The following is a 23,578-nucleotide window of genomic DNA, read 5'->3' as shown; positions in this document are numbered from 1 at the left end:
TGTGCTACAGATACTGTTGTTTCTTATATTCCTATTTATCTCCAAGTTTGTTATTTTCGAACAAAGGAGCATAAATTAAAGCAGATGTGTTACTTTTCTTAAGCAAAAACAATCTTATTCCTACAGTAACTGTGATTTTCTACCTACAGTCCGTGTGATTTGATTTGACTCTGAATATGTGTGTCTTCCTGTAAACTAAGTAGAATTCAACGAAAGCGAAAATTAAAATAAAGGGGGCATCCGGATTTGAACCGGAGACCTCTTGATCTGCAGTCAAATGCTCTACCACTGAGCTATACCCCCTGCGTTCATTTCACGCTTCAACAATCATATTTAACTGTTTTTGTAATAACATTTTTCTGTTTGTGGTATTTCACTGATCTGATGAGTATACAGATTTGGCAGAATAAAGCTTGGTGTAAACCTTCGGTCGCTCTATATTCCTGATTATCTTGTGGTGGCCCTACGGAATGAATCGTTTCGTGTGATCCAGGTTCTCACAACGTTGCGGATTTTTTTATCCACGTACGGCTTCTGTTTTGGGAACGTTGTGATTGTGGATTTGGGAAATGTATCATCCACAAAAACTCCACCAACACTTCCGCTAACATGTTGATGTCGTCAGGCACGCTCCTGAACATATTCCATATACAAACATAGAGGCATTTTAAGATATGAAAAATAATAAAATATAACAAGGCACATTATGCACAAATGAAATTATATAAAATGTACAAATATATATAAATTAAATTAAAATTCTACAATCATAGCAATAGGTCAGTTCTCTTTTAGTTCCACTAGAGGTGCTCATGTGTTTTTTCCATCGTGCGACATCCCTTTGAACTGGAACTTCCTGTTTAAGCCCTTTTGGCATGAGGAAGATGGCGGACGGGACTGTGTCTTGTAGCTTTGAATAGGATGTGATTTCCAGGCTCCATTGTTCCCTCCAGGCGGGGACCTGAAGGGGGTCTGCCGGCTGGATGAGGTGGTCCGGGCCCGCTGGGTTCAGCCATGGCTCAGTGGAGCAGAGGAGGCTGCAGTCACGGAGGTTCCTCTGTTCGTCCACCATTGAGTTTTCATCACCAGTGTTTACTGTATACACTATAACTCTGTCATTTATCTATAATAGAGTATGAAACTAAAGCAGAAGTGTTAATGTTCTAATGCTAAACTAACCTCATAGATACAATCAGTGGGTTTTCCTACAACTTATAAATATACACAGTTCAAGAAAACAAAAAGGTCATGGGCAGCATCCTGATTTGAACCTGTTTTATTACATTTGAACATCAGCTTAGTATCCGCACCAGGACCTGCCCAGTGGTTTTGATTTTATTTCAGTAATTGGGCAAACATTCCTCATATGACTGAACTTTAATATTTTGCCATTAAAAATAGTATTTGTCACATTCACCAGCCATACACAGTACGTCATGCAGTGAAAAGCATTCTACAACTCCCCTTGACATAAAGACAAGATTAAAGGATAAGAATTGACTATTTACAGAGAGAAATAGTGTTTGAGGAAGGATGAAATATATATATATGTAAGGTATATAACTGGTGTGTATAAGTACCACAATAGGCTTTATGGAATAAAGTGCAGACATGAGCTGTGCAACATCAGGCAGAGGTAGTTGTGTTGTTCGGCGTGTAATAAATGTGATAGAAAGGACTGGAAAATATTGTGTTTTGGCAAAATATTGTTAAATTTTTTTCAGGAAGTACTACCTCAACACTGGTGTTACTAGTTAAGCTATATTATATTTGTTTTTAACTGCTTACAAATACTACAGTGGGAGACTTTAAGTTAAATGTTACCTCTAACTTTTATAAATACAGATTCTACATGATTGCAACAGTTTTATTGCACAATTCGCATTACCTTGCATGTTACTGCATTTGCTTCTATGAACTCATGACTTTAAATGAATAAACATTATGCATTGTGTGAAATTGTCTTCTGATTTATGAGAAATGCTGAAATATTATCTTAGAGCCCCTTTATAGCTTTAAGTTATTGAAATGTCATTAAAGCTCTATAATGCTGACACAAGAAATTTATCCATTTCTCACTTTAAATATTCTTCCTCCAGGCTAGTCCTCAGCTGAAATAAACATGAGGATTCAGATAAACGGAATTAGACAAATTAAGTATTTATATTCCAGCAGTGTATTATTGTAAATCTGCTACAGTTCAGCATCTGTGGAAACACACATTTCATACTATGATTTCTCTAACTAACGTACACATTTTAATTTAATCTTTAACTATAAGTAAAATAATAAGGAAATAATTAGTTAAAAATAAAAACAGACATATCCTTCGATACTGACAGTATACACTGATTCCCAACAAAATCAGCAATCTATCATTTTATTTATGATATTTTAACTTTTTTACAAAACAAAAATTAGGAAATATCATCACAAAGTAAAAGACAGATAAGAACCACAAACAAAAGAACTGCCAGGTTACAGAAACCAAAATACACCTTTGCATGTCAATCCAAACTATTTTTTTTAAATATACGGGTCAGATGTTGAAGGCCAGAGGGCCCAAACTCCTGGCTCCAGACAATGCAGTACAATTCAGTGAAAAGCAGCGAACAGTATTATAAAGTATTTGTGATACATTAAGTTCCAGCACTGATGCCTCTTCCTGCTAATATGCATGATTAAAGGTCACCAGGACGTCAAGGTAAAAACAGGAAACCCCGTCATTAAGCTATTGTTAAAGCAAGGAGGGGAAATAGTTCCACTCATAATCACCATTTCATCTATGATCAGGATAATATGAGGGCTTGTAATGCTGGAGAAAGACTCATTAGGTTAAATTGAGTCATTCTCTTTACATCAAGCTTCACGCCCTTGTAACTCATCTTCAAGAGTACAAATTGTTTTCTCTTTGTAACAGTGTCACCCTTTGTGGTTGCTATGTACCAATATGGTTTTAACCTGGAATCACCTCTTCAGTACACCTCATTGAAAGTGATCCTAACTTTATGCACAGTAAGTAAAAAACAACTTCATTTTCAGAAAATGGGATTATGAGAATGCTGTATTATTCTTCAGCTGCCATAGTCCTGTATAAATGTAGATGGGTATTTTAGGAAGTGGAGAGAGTCACAAGTTCTTTTTTTTCTGATTCCAAGGAATTTGAATCACAAAATTATCTTGAAGCTTTTATCACACATGATAATAGAGGGCTTGTCCGTCACTAAGTAAGTAATTTGAAAATAATTTCTGGACATTCAATACATTAAGCTACACTTTCTTTCACCAAGAGGACAAATATATATTTTCTTCATACACTTCCTGTGTTGTTGCTGTGCATAATAATGGCTTGATCCTAACTTTATGTACAGTAATTATCCACTCACTGCTGTGCTGATGGAGTGAGTTTCAGGGGTAAACAGTATTTTGATCTGAATAACAGTGCTTATGGACCCTTGAATGACATCACACGAGCAGTATGGAGCCATGTGATGTGATATTCTGTTGTTGTTTTTTTTCCGTCTGAAGCTTTGGTCACCATGTTACTGTATTGTATTGGATCTGGCGTCAATGCTGTTTACCCCTGAAACTCCAGCAGTATTTTGTGGACTCAAACACTTCGCCCACGCCTCCGATGGCCCCCTCTCTGTGGGACAGTTCCCGCCTGCTGCTGTGGCACTGTGCGCCCTGTGTGTACGGTCTGGGTTATTGGATGGGGCACTGATTGCCTTTCCAGCTGTGAGTCAAGCAGCCATAAGGACCCCATGTTTGTTCCAACAGCAGATACAAAACAATGAAGGCTGTGGCACAGACAAAGAGCCACAGTCCTTGTAAATCTTTCTTTCTGTCAGCTTTACACGTCATAAACAACACAGCTTTTATTTATTTACCTTTTGCGTTCAGGAAAAACTTGCAACAGAGAGAGTCTTCTGTTCCACGGGGACAACAACAAGATGTTGTTGTGTGGAAGTATGCTCAGTGTTTTGAGGAGCTATAAACAGTCTTGACATGAAATATGAAACATCATAATTACTACAGATTTAAGGGCTGGCGTTGGCAGCATCAATATTCATGTGTAATCTCAGACTGCAGATCTCTTTCTGTCTTTGCAGCTGTTTGGACAGAAGGAGGCGCCATTCTGCTGCTGCTCCCGACTAGATGATCCCATTTACACCTTCATCACACTGTATGCTGCTGGAATCCCAAACAGAAAAAAGACACTGTGGATGGAAAGAAGATAGAAACCCAATGAAAAACTAAAGAGTAGGCAGGATCAACTTTCTTCGAGCTGCTCCAAAGCCTCATCAGCTGATCCCTGTGCCTCTGCAATCCCCATGGCAACGGACGGACAGCAACGAGGAGGAGAGAAAGGGCGTGCTTAGAAACGGGGTGGTGTGTGGAGAGGAGGTAGAGGGCGGCGGATGGAAGTGGGCTTTGGACCAAAGTGTTTTTGCAAAGAGGAAAAGAGGAAGGAGAAACGAGCGAAGACAAAGCTTTTATTCAATTTTACAATTTTTTTAATCTGTTGCTGCCCATGATGTGGTTCGGCTTAGTGATGCTGCTCCTCGGTCTCCCGCAAACTGAGCCAGCTACAGATCAACAGCAAACAGGTGAGCGGTGTTTTTTCCTCCATCATCACTTCATCTTACTTACTAACATCTTACTAACTACATCAACTCCAGCCTCTCCACCTAATTTTTTAATAACATTTTATATTAAATGCCGTGAAACCTCTGCAACTAAACTTTATTAATTAGCTAACACATTAGTCCTGCAATTAAAAAGGATAGTTGAAGTTCTTTTTCATCTATTTTTACATGAATACTGTGTCTGAGCCTCGCTGCTATTTTAACTTAACCACAGAAACCGAGGAGGAATCTTTGTGGGGTAGCAAATGGGCATTCCATGCTCTTTATATGTTGCACACTAAAGTGAATGACCTAGTTTACGATAAAGTGTACAATAAAAACACCCGATTCCACAAGCATGTGAGTCTGAACAACAGCCCGCAAACAGCTCGTCTCAAGAGTTTAAATTTAGATCTGGAGTTTGTTTTCCTCTTGCCTCCCTGCTAGAGTGTGGAGAGAGTTATTGTTTTCATCAGCTGCCATGTACAGTGTTTTATAAATGTAAAGAGATATTTTAGGAAGTGGAGAGATTCAGAATGTAATACAGGACTTTGTCATGTTTTTATAATTTTTTTTACACTTTTCATATTTTGAGGAATTTGACTAAAAACTTCTCTTGTTCCTCCCCATTCACCCCAGTGGGGATTTATAACTTTAAATGGTGGCTGTGTGTGAATATGAAGTTGGAAATTATCATGTTCATGATTAAATGAAACGTTATATATTTATAAATGCATAAAAATATGAAATGATTCAGTCCTTATCATGAGTTAAGGAGACAGATTCCGCTGAGGGAGACATGTATTGCAGATGAAGAGCATAAAATTAATCTGACAAGTACAAAATCAGAGGTCAGCTGGAAATATTGACCCGACATACCTTCCTGTCCATCACCTAATTGCTCTTATCTGCTTCGTCACACAACTTTATAAATTGTTCAGTTTTGAAACCTTGGTCCTGAGGGAGTTCTCTGACTCTAACCAGACTGTAAAAACACAGAGCCCCCACGGGCCGAGATTCAATTGTGTGCCCGGCGATGACCTCAGTGTTTGGCCTCTCGTCTCTCGTCCGGCTGAGAAGTTTGCTTAACAAATTGCCTGAAGCTGCTCCAGACATGTTGGAGCTGCAAGAATGAAAAACATAGGAGGGAAAAAAAAGGTTGTGTAAGATTTAATCATGGTTAGTGGTCCATGGATTCCAGATTGACTCTTTATTTTATAAAAGGTTAGGTCCAAGTTGACTTTAGGAGTAAAGCAGCAGGGACAAACGCTTTTATCTGCCAACAATTTAGCAATTTATTTGGAATTATGCTGTAATTTGGAGGATTTGCATGTGAAATGATTTTGGTCAATACTCCTTCATTTCTCTTATCAGACCAAAAGAAGCAGAAACAAGGACTTTATAACAAAATCAGTGCTCCCGTGTTTTCTTTACAAGATTTGGACCAAAATTTGAAATGTCTCTTGTTTTAGATTTTATCATGATGATTATCATGATCCTAATTGTATTTGTCATTTAAAAAATTCCAAGTGTTATGCTGTTATATCAGCAGCTCAGATGAGATATTCAGTTTGGAGCCATGTGATGTTTTTCTCACAAGTACTTTAAATTTTAACACAAAATGTTTAATTGGATGAAATGTATTGGGTTGAAATATATACTTTGAAATGAACTATACATGTTTATCGTGGCTGATGTGGAGGCGTCGGTGCCAACTGCTGCAGCCTCTGCTCAGGAAGGGTGTGTCCTCTCATACCGCTCTGAGCTGACCACTCACAGAAAAAGACAGCTAAACGTCGTGGTTTGGGAAAGAGAGGAGAGAGGTCAGTTCTTGTAACTAAACAACTGGCCTCTCTACTGCCTTTACTTGGGGAAAAAAGTTCCTGTTTAATATAACCGGAGACTTTGCCCTAGTCATGTTCCCATTGTTTTTTCTTGACTTTTCACCCTTAAATAAGTTGTTTCAAGTGTAAATTGAATTCAGCTCAAACCTCATCCGTGTCCACAATCAGCTAAGCGTGAGAGGGTCCATTCAATATGTTTAGGCATTGTCTTCCAACCAAGGCACCACCCCTGTTCTTTGTCCGAAAAGAAGATATTGATTCATCACATTGGTATTCTGCTGCAGTGTTCTCCCTCTGGGTTTTTGGAAAGGATTTTTCAGTAAGTAAATACTTTGTTTATGTAGCACCCTGTGAGAGCAGAGACATAACAATAATTTGTATTATTGAATTAATGTGCATTGCAACAAAAGACAAAATGAGCACTTTATTTGTAGGATTTTTAAGGCAGGGTGTTTACTTTACATGAATGTGGAAGTATTTTTGCACAAGTCAATTATGTTTCTTGTTTCACCACTGAATTAACAAGCTTAAAAAGGTTCACCTTTTACAATAAGGATACCAGCGTTGTTGAGACTATAGATACATTATTTCTACTTTGAAACCAATGAAAGTTCAGACCGGAGACTGTCTGTCCAAATTATACAACGTGTCTCGACTTCCTCCCACTATCCAGAAATGAAGCCAAATTATGCCAGAGAAGAACGCTGCCATCTTGCGCGTTCAGAGGCGGACCTGTTTGTTCCGATACACACGCACGACCAATCATGAGTCAGCCTCATTTGTCATTCATGTTTTTATTTCTTTAAATAACTAATCAAAATCAAACCTAGAAGAGAAATGAACATTTGAACAGACATCAGTCTGATGAAAACTACCTAAAAATTATAGGAATCATCTTGGAGAAAAAAATATTTAACGTATACATTTACTTTTGTCCATGTTCCTGGTTTCTGCTAACATGGAGGAGCCAGGGGGTCAAGATGATTTGGCTTCACTTCGGCTTATATTTTACTTGAGAAAAATGTATTTGACATGTACTTTTTTGTATGAATTGTTACACGATGCTCAGCAGTAGGGATTGAGTATGGACGAGGTGCGATCCAGTGAATCATTCATATGGGATTTGATGAGTAAACCTATTTAACCAGTTTATACAATATCACTGTTTTTGGTCACCTGCCAGTGATTTCAATACAACTGGCAGACGAAGCGATGACCTGAGTAGATATCATAAGCTGTAAATCCACATTTGACGTCTACACCCATCTCAGCTTCTATAAACCAGAGAATGTTTATCTGCAGCACTGCAAACAATGTTTCTCCTCTTACCTCATAGATTCCATAACAGGGTGGATCCGGTGCTCTACAATCACACATTTAGTGTTTAATGAATGAGCCGCCATAAATGCATTGACGCACTACCTAATTAAATCAAAGGGCGTTGGGGGGGACTAGCGTACAAATAGAATGAGCGCCCAATGAGGTCAAGGCATTAGGGTTGTCACCTCAGAGCCTTGTTATATGACGCATGAGACATCAGTGTTAATGGCGTGAATGCAGAGTGATGGTTAAACAGGCCTCGCCAACCAATGTCCCTGCACAGTCGGAACTCTGGGGGTTTGGCATGACGACAAAGCCGAGGGACCGTCAGGCCTGTGTTTCCCTCCCACACTCAGGGCAGAAATGCTGGCTGCAAACCAACGTCAACTAACTTTTCCCTGGTGTAGGAGGACCTGGGCTGGGTGCGGGTGCCCAGAGGATGTTGTTTAGTGGTTCATGAAAATGTGGCCAAATTGAATATATCAAATTTAACAATCTGAAATTTGTTTTCTGGTTGTTTATCCAGGTTTTTATTAAACACCAATGCTCCGAACTGCAGCTGCGGCCCCCTGCCTTAACTGCTCACTGTTTTACAATGAGCATCTGCGAAATTGCAGTAAGGAAGGATTAAGATGTCGTCTGTTAGTTTTTCTCATCAACATGTCCTAGTAAAAAAGTTCTCTGCTGTCTTTAATTAGACTTGAAAGATGTATAAAATGGCTGATCTTGAAAGTATTTCTTGAAAAAGCAGAGCTCCGGTGGTCAAGACCAACCCTGAGCACCTCATGTTATATTGTGAGTTTGCTATTTACTGCCATAACTGTGAGCTATGCCTTCAAGTTAAATGAAATTTAAAAGGTTTTTCAAACCGAAATTTTTGGCTTCATCACAAACATTTTATTGAGCGTGCACCCACAGGCTTTAAATACCTTTCTCCTCACCCATCTTTACCAAGTCTGACATGTTTTATTCTTTTGCAATGAGTGCTGAACACACCCATCCTCCATCAGAAACTAATAAAAACACTGTGCGGCCAACATTTGGTAATCTCAGCCATGTCACTGAGAAACCGTTTCAAAATTGAAAATAAGTATTTTAAAATGTGACCAAGATAAACCTACAACACACAGTTGAATTACCTACTGGGCTAAGCAGGCAACTGTGCAGGGGCCCTGGAAGTCCCAGGTTGACTCCAAAAATGTGATTAACTGCATGTTAGAATTAGAAATCTGAACCACTTGGCAGAACAATACTGATTCTCGTGGGTATTTATATCTTGAGGGAGACAATCAAAATCAAGTTTCAAGGCCTTCATTGTCATCTCCAAAGAGTTCATGTTTTCATCTGCATTTGACGGATTTTCCACGAATCCTGGTGAAAGGATGAGGTAAGGCTCTGGGAAGAATTAAATGTAGTATTGGATTCAGATCAAGGGGCAAATACAGGCTTTTTAGTATCACTTTATTTAGCATTGGAACATTTCCATTGATTTCTCATACATGGATCTTAATAAGAAACTGTTGGGCCTCAGCAGAGGTATGGGCTCAGTTCCTCAGGGTTTGTCGATCAAAGTGGAAGTTAAATATGGTTTTATATTAAAAACCCAAAATAGTGAGTTAACAATCATACAATATGCACTTAGAAAAAAATCATGTTAGGTTTACTGTCATAGAACATTTGGGGAAATAAGTAAATATTCTCAATTGAGAGGGTAGTTTAAAACAAATGAGTGGAACGATCAATCAGTAGTTTGAAGTATATTTAACTTGATGCATCACCCAGTCATCCAGGTCTAGAGAGTAGTGATATGGTTGAGGGTGTTAGCATGCAGTCAGGTGTCTGGCCTGGTGTCAGGTGTGCAGCAGCAGCTAACACACAAGCCCCGATCAAATTACACACGTTTTTCGCGTTAATGCTCACGAAAGCTCTAGCTCACTTGTGCTGATCTTAGATTAAATACATATCACTTGTATACTCCACCTTCACCACTGCATGTGCCAGTACTCCGGTGTGTGTGGTGATTAGTGGAACTCAGTGGGCAGAGATGGAAGCTAGCTGACATTAGCATATGCTGTGAATCAAGCTAGTCGCAAAGTGAGGTGAGAAGCAGAAAACAGTTAGCTGACATGTCAGCATGTGTGTGAGCCGGAGCTTCCTGGCCACACCACTGTAGATGTGGCAGAGTCGCCCTGCTCAGCTTTGCTCTGCTCAGTTTGGGGAAGACTCCCGACACGAAGACACCGGAGCAGCAGAGACCAACTCTTCGCGGCAGCAGGGCTGACCACGGCGGCACGTTCACGGTGCTTCTGTCGGGACACTGAACGAGGCGGAGTGACCATCTTGGCTTTTTTTTTTTTTTTTTTTTAGAGCGTCTAGGTGGTAGACGTGTCAATCCGGAGAACAACAAACCTCCTGTAGTTCCCTGAAAGCCAGAGAAGAGAAAACAGCGAACGTCAAGTACAGGAGGCCGCGCTGATTTAGGGTTAGAAATGACACCCCGCACCCGGAAGCTGCTGCGCCAGGGTTTATATAGTCCGCATGTGACGTCACCACGCTGTCCCGTAATCTACCTAAAACCACCAACCAATTACCTTAATACAAAAAAAACCCACGACCGATAGAAAGACATATAGATAGATAGATAGATAGATATTATAGACATACAAATAGATAGATAGATACATATATCTATATATGTATATATATATATATATATAAAGATATAGATGAATAGATAGAGACATTGTCAACAAATAAGAATATATATATATATATTTTATTAAACAATTACATTTAAATTAAAATACATTTAATTAATAAATGATATAATACATATATTTTGAAAAGGACAATCCTGCATAATGAGTATTTTGTATCGTTTTAATATTTAAAATTTGATAAATAGATCATCTGGAAATTCATTATTCAACTCCTGTCTGCTTTTCAGTTTGATTTGAATCATTTTTAGGATTAGGTTTATTCATGTCTATTTCTTGCCATGCTTATATTATACGGTTGTCTTTCTTTATGAATTCTTGAATCTCAATATGAGCAGACAATTTGTTTTATCAAATGGCTCGTGAAAGAGAAGAAGAATGACTGAACATTTTCAGCACATTTATCAGGTGTTTGTAAAAGAGTGAAGCAACAATTGTTTTGTTGAAGCTAAATATGTGTAATTGAGTTTTTCCTATTATTGCAGACTTCTGGTATCCTCAGTGACCGACTGTTAAAAGTAGATCTGGAGTTATTACAAAATATTTCTCCTCTTTCTCCTCTTTGGGCCCCTCTGGCTGCTTGTGCAGGCGACCACCCAGGTGGCCCATGCCTAAAGACTCAGTATAAATGTGCCAGCAGACATGCCTTTTTCAACACTCCACAGAAAATCATAAACTCCTATCTTCTAGAAAAGGAACCCCCAGCGTCAGTGTGGCTTTGCCTCATAAGCTCTGTTCTATGCTTTGGATATGTGGTTTGAGAAAAGAGCCAAAACGTCCCGGTTTCTCACCAAATATGGTTTACATTATTTTTAGGATCTGAGCGCCACTAAATGTTTATTGTATAGTTTCTGACTTCATTCAACAATGGTTTAAACTGACAAGGCCGCGGCCGACGATTTCAAAAGCAAAATGTAATTCCTCGTTAGGCTGACAAAACCCAGCACTGAGCCCGCAGCTATAAACATCAGTCTCATGAGTGAGAAAGTATTTGGCCTCTGAAATGTTTCTCAACAGTGTGTGGTTTTTAAATAAGAGTGAGAATCAGTGGGTTTTGTGTTTCAGAAGATAAAATAAAATTGAGTATATCGTCATATTACATAATGAGCAGAACAGCATTGCTAACCCGATGCTCGTGATTTTTCTGACAGAGGATCGGTACAGTGTGACCTCACAGCATCGTGAAGAGTCAACTGGAGGGGAAGGTCATCCTCACAGAGTTCAGAGGTCTTCCCCAGGCCAGTCCATGATAAGCAGGGCAGTCTTGGGTGGAGGACTAACCATTGACACTCTGCCAGACAACATGACACGCGTAGTGGTGAGTGTTGCACCCTGGTTGCACCACAGTGTTTCCATTGACTGTAATGGTTTGTGGCGTTTATTATGTTTTTGCCTTTTGACAAGTTCTATTTGTTTTGGTTGGAGTCAAACACTGCCCTCTTTTGGAAAGTAAACATTACTTTTTTCCACTCACTTCGAGACGCGTATGACAGCAAAAGATGAAACTGTGCTCATAGTGAACTCTTAATGACTGTTTGACACGCTCTCTGAATGCAGTCACACCTTCGCAGCCTCTGATCCTCCCGTGTTTTTCTGTCTGGAAGGAGGATTCTGGCAAATATTACACATGGCGTAACTTTGGCCCCGAGGACCAGCGCACACAGGAACTATGGGTAGACATGAGTGACGTACGGCACGGCCAAGTTAGAGTCCATGGGATTCTGTCAAATTCTTACAAACAAGCTGTGGTAAGTTTCTCACACACAACAAAAACACAGGCACTCTTTCTTGAGTAGCAAAATTGGGTTTTCAAATTTTCAAATTTTCAGGCCAATAACAAGAGCCATTTCTCATTACTCATGCTTTTAAAACCAATGTAAATCTGTGTGATCCAAGAGGCTCTGAAAACATCATGCATGGTGACTTATATTGAGATGGTCTGAGTTCTTTCTCAGGAGCAGGACTGGCAGATATGATTATAATCCAGCCTGGAACCTGACTAAATATATAAATGGATTAACTCACAAGGGTGTGTACCAGACTATTATCAATCCATAATGTGAAGGGGTATAAACTCAGTGGTGGAGCTTTTCACTGTACATCAAGAGGATCCCAAGTTCAAATCTGAGTGCCCTGAGCTGCCCTCTATTTTAAAAAGCAGATACTAATTATTCAAATATGATCGAAAGTCTTGGATGATCTCCGCCTTACAGTAAAATGTTTAATATTAGTAATTCATTAAACATGTTTGTAGCCCATCAGATTTGAATGAAAATAATCATAGATTTCTGTGTTCAGATGAGTTAGTATGTGAAAAGACTGAAAGTCTTAAAAAGTAACTAAAGTAAGTACATTTACATTTTGTTGTCTTCGTTTATACTTTATATTCAAAATGATTTATTAGCAGATTGCAAAAAAAACTTGGCAGGATTTTCATTGAGGGTATAGCTCAGTGGTGGAGCAGATCAAAAGGTCCTCAGTTCAAATCTGGGTGCCCCCTGTTTTAGTTCATTCATAGTGAAATCCAACTGCAGACAGACAAGAATTTCTGTGGACGGTCGCATCAGTATGAAAATACTTGAAATGTAGTTTTAAAGTATCTACATGCAACCAGACAGATAATTAAACTGCATTTGTACTGTGTTTTGGGCGGCTGTGGTTGAGTAGAGCAGCCGTCCTCCAACCAGAAGATTGGTGGTTCAATCCCAGTCTTCCTCATCTGCATGCCGAAGTGTCCTAAGGCGTGATGCTGAGCCCCTCGATAGCCCCTCACTTAAAAAAGTGCTACCCATAGATGAACATTATGAATGTGTGTGAACGGGTGAATGGAAAACTGTAAAGCTCTTTGAGTGGTCATCAAAAACAGAAAAGATCTATAGATAGAGAAATGTACGTTTTCCAAACGTCTTTAACAGACACAACACTTCTCAAACACACTGCTCTCTTAGCAACATATATGTACGTCCTTGCAACAGAGCAGGAACTATAAGTGACAAGACAGCTGCTGGTTACAGATGCTGCTGAGAGAGGGAGGGGATGATCAATCTGACACTGAGGTAACAAGTGATTTCACAAATGTATTCTATTCTAAATGTATTTTAAACAATTTTATTCAGTGAATAAACAGTGGAAGGCGGAATTTAAAGGGTGTATATCTTAGAGGCAGGGCACTTGTCTGAATATGAAGAGACCCTCAGTTCAAATCAGGCTGTCTCCCTCTTGTGCATGCAGCATGCACCACACCAGTGAAGCATCATTTTTGAATGTTTTGAATCGTTTATTATTCACTTTCATAAGTCATGATGGAGGTAGGGGGTTGAAACCAAGTGGCCTATTTAGACATAGCAGTTTTCAAGCTTTTACATACAAATATTTAAAAATGCTGGGTTAATAATGTTTCTGCCATCTGATTGCCAATTTTTGCTCACATATTTTATGTGTAGAACAAACCAGGAAAGGATTCATCCTTAATTGCGGGTTAGAAAAAATATTTGAAACGATATAAACTATGAAACATGTGATTCATAGCGGGTGGAGCTCAGCCATAGAGCATTTGACTGCAGATTGAGAGGTCTCTAGTTTAACTTTGGGTGTCCCCTGCTTCAATAAACAAAAAGTCATTGTTCAAGCAGAATTCATCATCAAATCTCTTTACAGATTTTAATTTAACTATGCAAGAAATTTTGTATTCAGACGCATCAGTATGAAAGCACTTGACTTACTCAGGTAGAGAATTACACTGCATTTGTAAAAGAAAAATCATAAAAACAGGAGAGGTTTCAACCTGATTTGCAGGTTAAACAATACATTTCTTTCTTTGTTGTCTTCTTATCTATATTTACTCAAAATTGTTAACAAGGTGATTAATAACAATGCATCCAAAGTATTAAGTAGGGGGTATAGCTCAGCGGTAGAGCATTTGACTGCAGATCAAGAGGTCCCCAGTTCAAATCTGGGTGCCCCCTGCTTCATGTGTAAGGGTTCATCATCTCCACAATCCTGTTTGCTATTAAGAATTTTTCCCTGTCCTCCTCAAACAAACAAATTGATCCACTTGACGATAGACTTTCTAAGAGATATTTATGTTTTATGCATATGGTCATTTGTAAGATCAAGACGTCTCAGGATGTGAACGCCCTGCTATGTGTAAAATGTCTCTACTTGTAGTCTCTGAAGTGATCCACTGTACTGGAAAAGAATGTTGGATGAACTCTCCTTTCATCAATCTGATCAAATATTTGACGGAAGCCAAACCAAGCAGCTCACACAGGCCAGTGTGCAAATGTATTGTTTTGATAGCAAAATCTATTTTTCCAATGATCTTTGAGACAGTGTTAAAGTGCAAGTACACAGTTACCATGTCTTAAAACTCACAGGAGACAATCCAGGACTTTTGATTGAATTGTTTTTAAAGGGTTCTCTAAGTCATTTATACATGTTTATCCTCTGTATGGTAATGTATGAGGCCAGGCAGTGAGATGTCACTGTGGATCAAGAGGTTCCCTGGTTCAACTCTAGGTTCCCTCGGCTGATGGAAACACGCAGCCTGGAAGCGGCTCCGCTTGTGTGACGACTGTTTTTAAAGCCACTCTTGGGCGGAGTGTCTCAGTTTAGTGCGACCTAGTGCAAACAGTGAGGTCTATTGTGTGTGGTTTTATCACAATATCATGTTTTTAAATACACATGTGCATTTTCAGAGTCAAAGTCGGCTTTATGCTCAATTCTGCCATATGTGCAGGACATAGACAGGATTGACAATAAATGTATCTATGATCCCCGTTGTAAACATATAAGTAGACAGAACATATAAGTACGCAAGTCAAAATTCCTTAAAAAGTTTTGTAAATAAGAAGAAAAAGGAAATAATTCAAACTGAAACATAAACAAAGATATATATTCATTCTTTTGTTTAACTTGATAATTACATTGACATTTTTATTCATATGGTTGTATAGCAGACCATTTTTGGCACATGATATGAGGGGGTATAGCTCAGTGGTAGAGCATTTGACTGCAGATCAAGAGGTCTCCAGTTCAAATCTGGATACCCCCTGCTTAATTAAAGAGGTAATAGTTACATAAATAAAAATTGGAAATCTTGGAAGATCTCTTTTGTACAGTCAAATGTTTAAATATATGTGATACATGCATCATCTTTGCTGCCAGATCCAATTTTCTCTCAAATTATTGTGTTCAGATGGATCAGAATGAAACTTGTTCTCTTTTCTGTGTCCTTGGTGAAATTCAGTCATACAGTAATCACATGCACATAGACAGATGCTGGTTTTGCATTTGTAAAAGAAGTGCAGTGCATTTGAATATTTCCATAACATTCACTGTGAGGGTAGGTCAGGATGGAAATCAACCTGAAAAGTAAAGTAAAGCAGGGGGTGCTAAGAGACCGGGAGGTGTTCGAACACGCCAAGAGCTGCAGGCGGGCCAGAGGCTGCCAGCACCTGCCTGTTCTCAGCCCATTCTGTTTTTCAACACCTGCCACCGTTGCAATACACTCAGCTCACTTTAGTACAGAACATACACAGTGCATGAACACCGATGCACAGAGCCCAGGATTCTCCACTTTGTAGCAGCATTCCAATCCATGAGAAGCAGCAGTCAGAGCAGTGGTTCTTAAAAACACGACCATAAACAGACACAATTAGAAAGAAAAACAAAAAGGCTGAACTCAAGGCCGATCGTGTTCATCAGTGGCTCCAGCAGCATTACTTGTTCCATTTGCCTGTTGATCTTGAGACTGATAATAAGGCTTTTGTGAAGTTGAGGCCAAGTTGTGTCTACGCAGATCTTTGCAAAATAGTTACATCAGACTGGGAAAAATTCAGGTACAGGGGTTATATTTCAGTGGTAGATCCAGGATGCCCCTGTCAAGCAATACTTTCAGCCCTGGGGGATTTGGAGACAACAATGGTTTACAGTGAATAATACGAATATTTAATCTCCTCTGGCAAGGCTGTGTGTCAACAGTGAACGTGATATGATCATATACTTCTTCCTCTTCTGTATACTTCAACCCCGTGCAGGCAGGCAATTTGAATCCAATCAAAAAAAATAGAATTGCAGTCAGTCGAGCGCATATTGCTGCCAAGACCCAACAGCCCCTTCATGAAGCCACATTTAAATTCACTAGATCTGGATTTTTACTTGGACCTGCACCACATCCATCTCACAATGTCACAATATTATGATTTAAAATTGAATGGGTTCTTTCATGACCCATAACACATCCTATCACCAAGTTTTCATTGTCCTGTGGATTTTGTGAACAAACCAACCATCAAACAAACAAAAAAGACACAATCTCCTTGGTGGAGATAGAAAAATAGATAAACGTAATAGTTACTGCTAAAAGAATCAAAGTAGGAGTTGATTTGCTACAATTCTGATGGTTTTTAAATTGCAACTTTAATGTCTGAATATATATATATATGTATGTGATGAATTACTTATTGAGCAAGAGCAGTATTATAAATGTATAAAAATGACCTTTGAGCAAGATAAATGTACAGCTTTGTCCAGATAAGTCAGCATTTTGCAGCTGATTGTAATATTTACCACAACAGGATAACAACATCATAACCTCAACTTCAGAGACTGTGGTTTGTGAATTGTATGAAAGTTGCATAAGAAATTTCCATTCAAATATCTCATTCCCTCCGTCTCTTTTTTTTGCAGCGGGTTGCCCTGTCGTTTGACTTTCCCTTTTACGGACATTACCTGAGGCAGGTTACCATAGCAACAGGAGGTACAGTTTGCTTTTCCAGCAGATGTCTGCGAGTGACCTTTCCAGAATATGTTCAGAGGGGAAAAGTGTTTATGCAATGTAACGGGCTGGTACTCGAGCCTTACACATTTCCCCGTCTGGACGTTTTTCAGGGTTTATCTTCACGGGGGACATTACCCACCGTATGCTGACCACAACACAGTACATCGCACCTCTAATGGCTAACTTTGACCCCAGCCACTCCAAAGAATCCACTGTGCAATACCTGGATAACGGTAAGATACGACCTGGTGTTTCAACCTCTGTCTTCTCTTTGGTTTGACTCGCGTTTGACCTCCGCTCTCTCCAGGTGAGGTGTTTGTGGTCCAGTGGGAGCGGGTGAGACTCTCCGGCAGGGAGTCAGAGGCGGCCTTTACCTTTCAGGCTGCGCTTCACAAAACAGGAACCATCTCGTTCAGCTACAGAAACGTAAGAGGATCCCATTTCCCTTGTGCTCATTGCAGCATATTACAACTTTTTGACATCGTTCTCTTTTTATTTCTATAGATACCACAGTCATTAGATATGATTGGTTCAGCTGAGCATCCGGTGAAGGTCGGCCTGTCTGATGCCTTCATGGTCTCATCAAACTCTTCTCAATCACCAGGTCAGAAATAATGTTCATACATGTTCTTTTAGATACTCAGTCATTCCAGTATCCGAGGCTTCTGTAACTCTGAGACCTCTCTGACACAGAGGCCCAGCGGCGGACCATTTACGAGTACCACAGGGTTGAGATAGACAGGACAAAGATCACAAACCACTCTGCTGTTGAGTTCACTGCGCTGCCCAGTGAGTGACTACTGTCTTTGTAAATCATTGGCAAAATATCAGAAAAGATTAGTTTCAGGGATCCAACATCAACTTGTTCTTGCTTCCGCTCAGCCTGCCTGCAGCATGACAGCTGTGAGCGCTGCCTCTCATCCAACCAGACCTCAGGTTGCAGTTGGTGTCATGTGCTCCAGAGGTGAGTGAGGCAAACCGTCGGCTGCAGTTTAAATTTCGCACAGGATCAATGTCTTATTATAATTTTCATCCCGTGTTGTTTCAGGTGCTCAGATGGCATGGATAGACACAGACAGGAATGGTTGGACTACGCATGTTCGGAAGAGGTACTGCTGGACATCACCAATGAATACCTGCTTGTTTTTGCCATTTTTGAGACTCAAATATATAAATGTATATTATAATCTGTGTGGGCAGAGCAAAGATGCAACCTGCGCAGATTACGACAGAGGCGACAGCTCCTCTGTCTCACCAGAACTCGAGGACGTGACATTTTTGACTCCGCTACAAAAAGACTGTAAAAGCGATGGTGAGGATGTGCTGATTCTCTGCATCAGTGCAATACATTGTACAGTATTTTCAACTTTAACTTTTATTGACCCATTACGCTGTGTATATATAAGTGTCCATTGAAGGGGATATACAAGTCCACTACATTAAGGTTTGTATATCAACAAGAATGGCACTCAGAGAGCCCTAACCTCCGCCAAGGCCCTAGTCCATGAATTATTCTCTCAGAAATCATTAAAAAATCTCGTATCCCACAATATTGAAGAAAGTGAGAAAAATCGGCCCCCTTATCTGGATTCGCACTAACATTTTTTGTTTTTATTCCTCACGCATACTGAATCCTTCCACCAAGCTTTGTGATAATCCATCCCATAATTTTGTAATCTTGCTGACAGACAAACAAACCGACAAACAAATGAGAATGGTAGTTAGAGCGCCTGCCTCCATCTAAACCCAACAGTCCCCTTGAATTCAATTAAGCTTCACCAAATAGTACACACGCAGATATCAGTCCCCTAGATGTGCATGTTTTTTCATAAAAGACTTACAAGGGAAATCAATGAAAATAGTGAATAAAATTCCTTGATCGAGCACTTCATTTGTTTCATGTTAATCTCTCCTGAATATTTGTTGTAATCTTCTTTACAAAGAAACAAGCTAACCAACAAACAAATGGACAGGGATACAAACATAACCCCCTGGCGGAGGTAAAAATAAAACCCCACCATAAATTAGACATGAAAACATAACAAAGAGAAGCACTTACAAGTCCATCTGATACATAATTTCCCCCACTCTATAAAGCTCTCTCATAATTTGTATTGCACTATTACACCATTTTTCACCCGATAACATTATATTCTTGAAATAAAATCACATATTTCTCCTTTCAGATAAAACCAAACATCATATATTAAAGACAAGCAATGGTGAGTTCACAGTTGTATTTGCATTTACAGTCAAGAAACAGTGTTTTAAATCCTGCATCTTTATCCTTGATACAGATGTGAAGCCAGATTCTTCCACCTGGAGCGAAGCGTTTCCAAACAAAGGAGTGATAGCCGGTCTAGCAGCTGCTCTCGTGCTGCTCTTGGCTCTGATACTTGTTGCTCTCTACATCAACTGCCATCCTGCTGTTGCGTCACCTCTTTACCTCATCCAGGTAAATGCCCCACACTTACGACTAGAGGCAAACTACGGCTGAAAAACCGAATTTCCTTATCAAACAGGTTTTTTTCTGTGCTTTCTCTTTTTTGTCTTTTTTCTTTTAAAGCGACGCAAGAACTTCTGGCCTTCACTGAAGTTTCAGAAGCAGCAACCAGGCTACACAGAAGTGGAAGGAGAAGGACATGAGAGAGACAGCATTGTTGAAGCGGGGCCATGATGAAAGCATGAATACAGACTTGGGGGGGGGGGGGGGGGGGGGGATTTACAACAAAACATTCACATTTCAAACCCAGCTCAACTTTTGCATTCACCTTATGGTTGTTTTATGCAGTTCTTGCAAAAAGATTATTTTTTTGCAGCAGTATTGGTGGATTACAGCGAACCATGGCTTGACATTGAATGTTTTTCAGTTTCATTTTATATCTTTGTTGGAATAAACAGTGGCTGGACTCCAACTTGTTTATAATCTTTATAAAAATAAATGCTATGTAAGTCTCCTTCCCTGCTTTTTTTAATGGAGAAGTTATTCATTTTAAGTTCCACCTTTTGTTTTGTGAGAACAGCACAGTTCCTCAATGGTACATAAGCTTGATTATGTGTTTTTGGTTTTACTTCATGTTGCACAGATATATACAAATATTATAAATTCTTACAGCAGCAGGACAGAAAATAGCAACAGTGCCATAACAATGCCATAAAAGTAAGAGCACACACCAGCTTTGCCTTAAATCTGCATCTTTACGTGTATGTCAGCCATTTCATTACAGTGTCTGTTGAATTTGGAATTTTGGAGAAATGTTCACAGCAGAATAAAGGATTGTCGAAATAAATGAACTTCCAATCTTTCCAGAGGTATACAGGAAGGATTCAGTACAGACTTTTGGCCAGCAGGTGTCACCCTAACAAAACGCATGAACACTGACGTCCAGTGGGACGTGCAGTGAACGTGGCAGATGTGTAAAAATGTGATTTGAGATCACTGCTTCGGTAAAGTGCCCCCCCCCCCCCCCCCCAAAAGAGAAACCCCTGCAACACAAACAGATTAGTGCATGAGTTTTATATGTCAGCGCAGATGCACGGGGCGAGGACGCACAGGCACGAATGAGGCCTGCCCTGGATTTGAAAAACCCAGAGTGTGCGGGCTTCGTCTTTTTTCCTGCGAACGCGCGCATCACACGGAGGTTTCCACAGTATCACGTCAAACGATGATTTCCCGACATGTTTCTCTCGCGTGTGACAACATTTGAAAAAACTCCCTCGCTGGTTCTTCCCTTTCTGCTCGGTCACGCGCGGGGGAAGAGCGAGGCAGAAGGAGGAGGGGGGAGGTGTCGGGAGCGCGCTTTCCGTGTCTGGTTAGTGGACTGACAGCCAGCTGTGCGGCTACAACGACAACAACAGCCTCCTGGATTTGATTCGTACGAGCCCCCTCGGTCCCGCTGCCCGTCCCAACCGCGCACACCGTGGCCCGCTCGCGTCCCCGGACTCGAACACCCGACGGCAGACAGCCACGACCCGGCATCCCTCGGCGGTTTCCGTGCTAACTCGCTGCGAATAGCATTCCTCCAACATGAATCCGCTGTGTGGCAGATGTAACCGAGTCGTTTACCCCACGGAAAAAGTGAACTGTCTGGACAAGGTACGAGCACGTTCCTTACTTTCTATTCTTCTTCTTTTAGAAACAACACCAAGTGTGACCCCCCCCTCCCCACGGAGCCCCGACTGAGCTCATTCCTGCTCGCATTTAACGGCACGTATCTTTTTGTGAATGAATTGAACACCCACCACCAGAGGACAGGTATGTCGCTAGCTAAACCAGCTAACGGCTAGCGAACGTCTGGGGAAACAACGTGGACCAGAATCGAACACGCACCATTTGAATGTGGTTATACTACTATAAACCCTCTTTAACTGACATTTATCATTTTATCTTATCAAGACGGGGGCTAAAGGCATATTTAGTCCAAACTAGCGCCTCTCAGTGCTTCCAGACAGCCGGGGCAGGTCTGGGCCTGGCTGGCACCGCTGCCTTCAAGAAAACGGACTGCGAACGTCTCACACCTTCCGCATAAAGAAATACGCAATAAAATGATCGACCCCGCCAATAATAAACGAAACCTAGCTCTTTGAGGAAACGCCACAGTCCCAGAACAAAGCTCTTCCTGTCCACCGCTGCTAAAGGCAGCGTGGACTGATGTCTGTGTCCAATTCGCTGGCTAATCCATGTCAGGGATGATCAGTTTGTCAGTCAAACGTGGTGGACTAATCTCAGTCGAGGTGCTAATCCCATCAGTTTTACCCACAGTACAACCATCGTTCATGGGATCGTCAGTTTGATCTCAGATTGCTGTTCCCGTGACACTTTCATCTTTGAGGGAGTGGAAGGTGATCATATTGCATTGATTCCATGCTGCTGCAATTTGATTGTATTTTTTTGCAACAACATAAAGGAGCAAAATGCGACATGGTTAATATACGAGATGGGTGGAGTCTTCTCTGCCAGGTTATGAACAGCATGGTTACTACACAGTTTTACAAAAGTGTGGCTTGGGGCAAGTAGATAATTTGTCTAATGGACGTCTGAATGGCTGTAGAAAATCAATCCCTGTTGAGATGTACTTATCTGCTTGGGTTGACAGACAGGGGAAGGTGGAGAAGGAGCACACAAAGCACATTATCTAAAGTAACATCAGCTCTTGATTGGATGCATTACTGGTCCTCTGCAGTGATGTGTTCTTGAATGCACCATGACTAATGTTTTCCCCAGACTGCTCCAAGCTGGAATTGATTTGTCTCCGAGACCCTCCTTTCGTTCACATTATTCCACTAACGTTACATGTCGTTTTAGCCTGTTTGAAAGGCTGATATCGATGATGAGAACCAAATTGCCACAAGTACACCCTGAATGTGCTGGGGGAATGTGGCCTGTGGCAGAGTGCATTCCAGCAGACAGACACTCCCATAAAACGTGCTCTGTCAGAGGCCCGCTGCGCTGTCTCCCACCCTGAACCATGCTCAGGAGAGTAGCCTGGCGTCTGTCTTTGCTGTCTTTCCGCATCAGCGCTCACCCCTTCAGACACGCCAAAACAACCTCCCCTTTTCCGTCTCCGAAGCACACTCGCACTGCCATTCTCATTTGTTCAACGCAGACGAGGCCACATTTGCCGGGGATTTTCCCATGTGCTAGGCTAGCTCAGGTGAATGCAGGAGACTTGAGGATTGTGCGAAGCTTCTGAATTGGTATTCTCAGCCACTCATGAATAGCTTTTACCTAACAGTCCTCTTCTATAATACACCTCTGTGGCAAGGTTGAGCCACAGAGGCTTGTTGGTCTGTCAGCTTCATTCTTTAATAGCAGGGCTGGGCCCAGAGCGAGCAGCCGAGCACATGCAGAGACAGGAAGTGAATTCAGGTTGAGGCTGTTGTCGATGAAGGTTTTGCCTTGTTATTTGGCTTCCCCCTCAATACATAAATGCTTGTTGATAGGAAGGAGTTAGATGCTGCATATTTGCATCTAGTAAAATGCTTGTATATGTCACCGTAGCTTTTTGTGACTTGAGTTGAGCACTACTGTTGAACTGCAGCCAATAAAGCTTGTACAAGGAAGTACGAACAAAGCCTACACCATTTAAATTCTCCAGTGCCTACATTTCAACCTTTTCCATCAAAAGCTGTCACATTTGGGTTAATGCATCATGTCTGCACGAGTGAAATGATTTGTATGTGTGTCACTTTCAGATTAAAAACCTTTTTCTGCACTCAGGAAGTGTGTATTTCCGAGATAAATTGAGAGATTGTGTAAAGTGGTTAGGTGTAAAACTCATCTCTCAC

General features: G+C 40.6%; 2 protein-coding genes and 3 non-coding genes across 6 annotated transcripts in view; 4 read left to right on the top strand and 1 right to left on the bottom strand.

Annotated features, from left to right (window-relative positions):
• Nucleotides 1-231: 231 nt before the first annotated feature.
• Nucleotides 232-303, bottom strand: trnac-gca (transfer RNA cysteine (anticodon GCA)). The gene has a single exon. It is a non-coding gene; the product is annotated as a tRNA-Cys (tRNA).
• A 4,162-nt stretch (nucleotides 304-4,465) lies between these two features.
• LOC128459211 (plexin domain-containing protein 1) lies at nucleotides 4,466-19,967 on the top strand. Its single transcript, XM_053444322.1, has 13 exons — nucleotides 4,466-4,610; nucleotides 11,661-11,827; nucleotides 12,114-12,257; nucleotides 17,200-17,269; nucleotides 17,401-17,523; nucleotides 17,598-17,716; nucleotides 17,795-17,894; nucleotides 17,984-18,079; nucleotides 18,173-18,254; nucleotides 18,339-18,399; nucleotides 18,491-18,610; nucleotides 19,596-19,745; nucleotides 19,857-19,967. Exons 1-13 carry the CDS (start codon nucleotides 4,535-4,537, stop codon nucleotides 19,965-19,967), a joined length of 1,419 nt encoding a protein of 472 aa, XP_053300297.1. The 5' UTR covers nucleotides 4,466-4,534.
• On the top strand, nucleotides 14,403-14,474 carry trnac-gca (transfer RNA cysteine (anticodon GCA)). The gene has a single exon. It is a non-coding gene; the product is annotated as a tRNA-Cys (tRNA).
• trnac-gca (transfer RNA cysteine (anticodon GCA)) lies at nucleotides 15,491-15,562 on the top strand. Its single transcript has one exon. It is a non-coding gene; the product is annotated as a tRNA-Cys (tRNA).
• A 1,216-nt stretch (nucleotides 19,968-21,183) lies between the features above and the next one.
• lasp1 (LIM and SH3 protein 1) overlaps nucleotides 21,184-23,578 on the top strand; it is a 29,231-nt gene continuing 26,836 nt past the window's right edge. The window contains exon 1 of one of the 2 annotated variants that reach the window (XM_053444321.1): nucleotides 21,184-21,386. In XM_053444321.1, the coding sequence (XP_053300296.1) occupies nucleotides 21,318-21,386 (69 nt within the window). In that variant the 5' untranslated portion in view covers nucleotides 21,184-21,317. The remainder of the gene's footprint in view (nucleotides 21,387-23,578) is intronic. The other variant, XM_053444320.1, reaches the window with a different exon arrangement.

This window comes from Pleuronectes platessa, chromosome 16 (genome assembly GCF_947347685.1).
Source record: "Pleuronectes platessa chromosome 16, fPlePla1.1, whole genome shotgun sequence".
In the NCBI taxonomy this organism is placed as follows: Eukaryota; Metazoa; Chordata; class Actinopteri; order Pleuronectiformes; family Pleuronectidae; genus Pleuronectes; species Pleuronectes platessa.
Note: the sequence above shows the minus strand (reverse complement) of the source record. Positions and strands in the feature narration are given on the sequence as shown.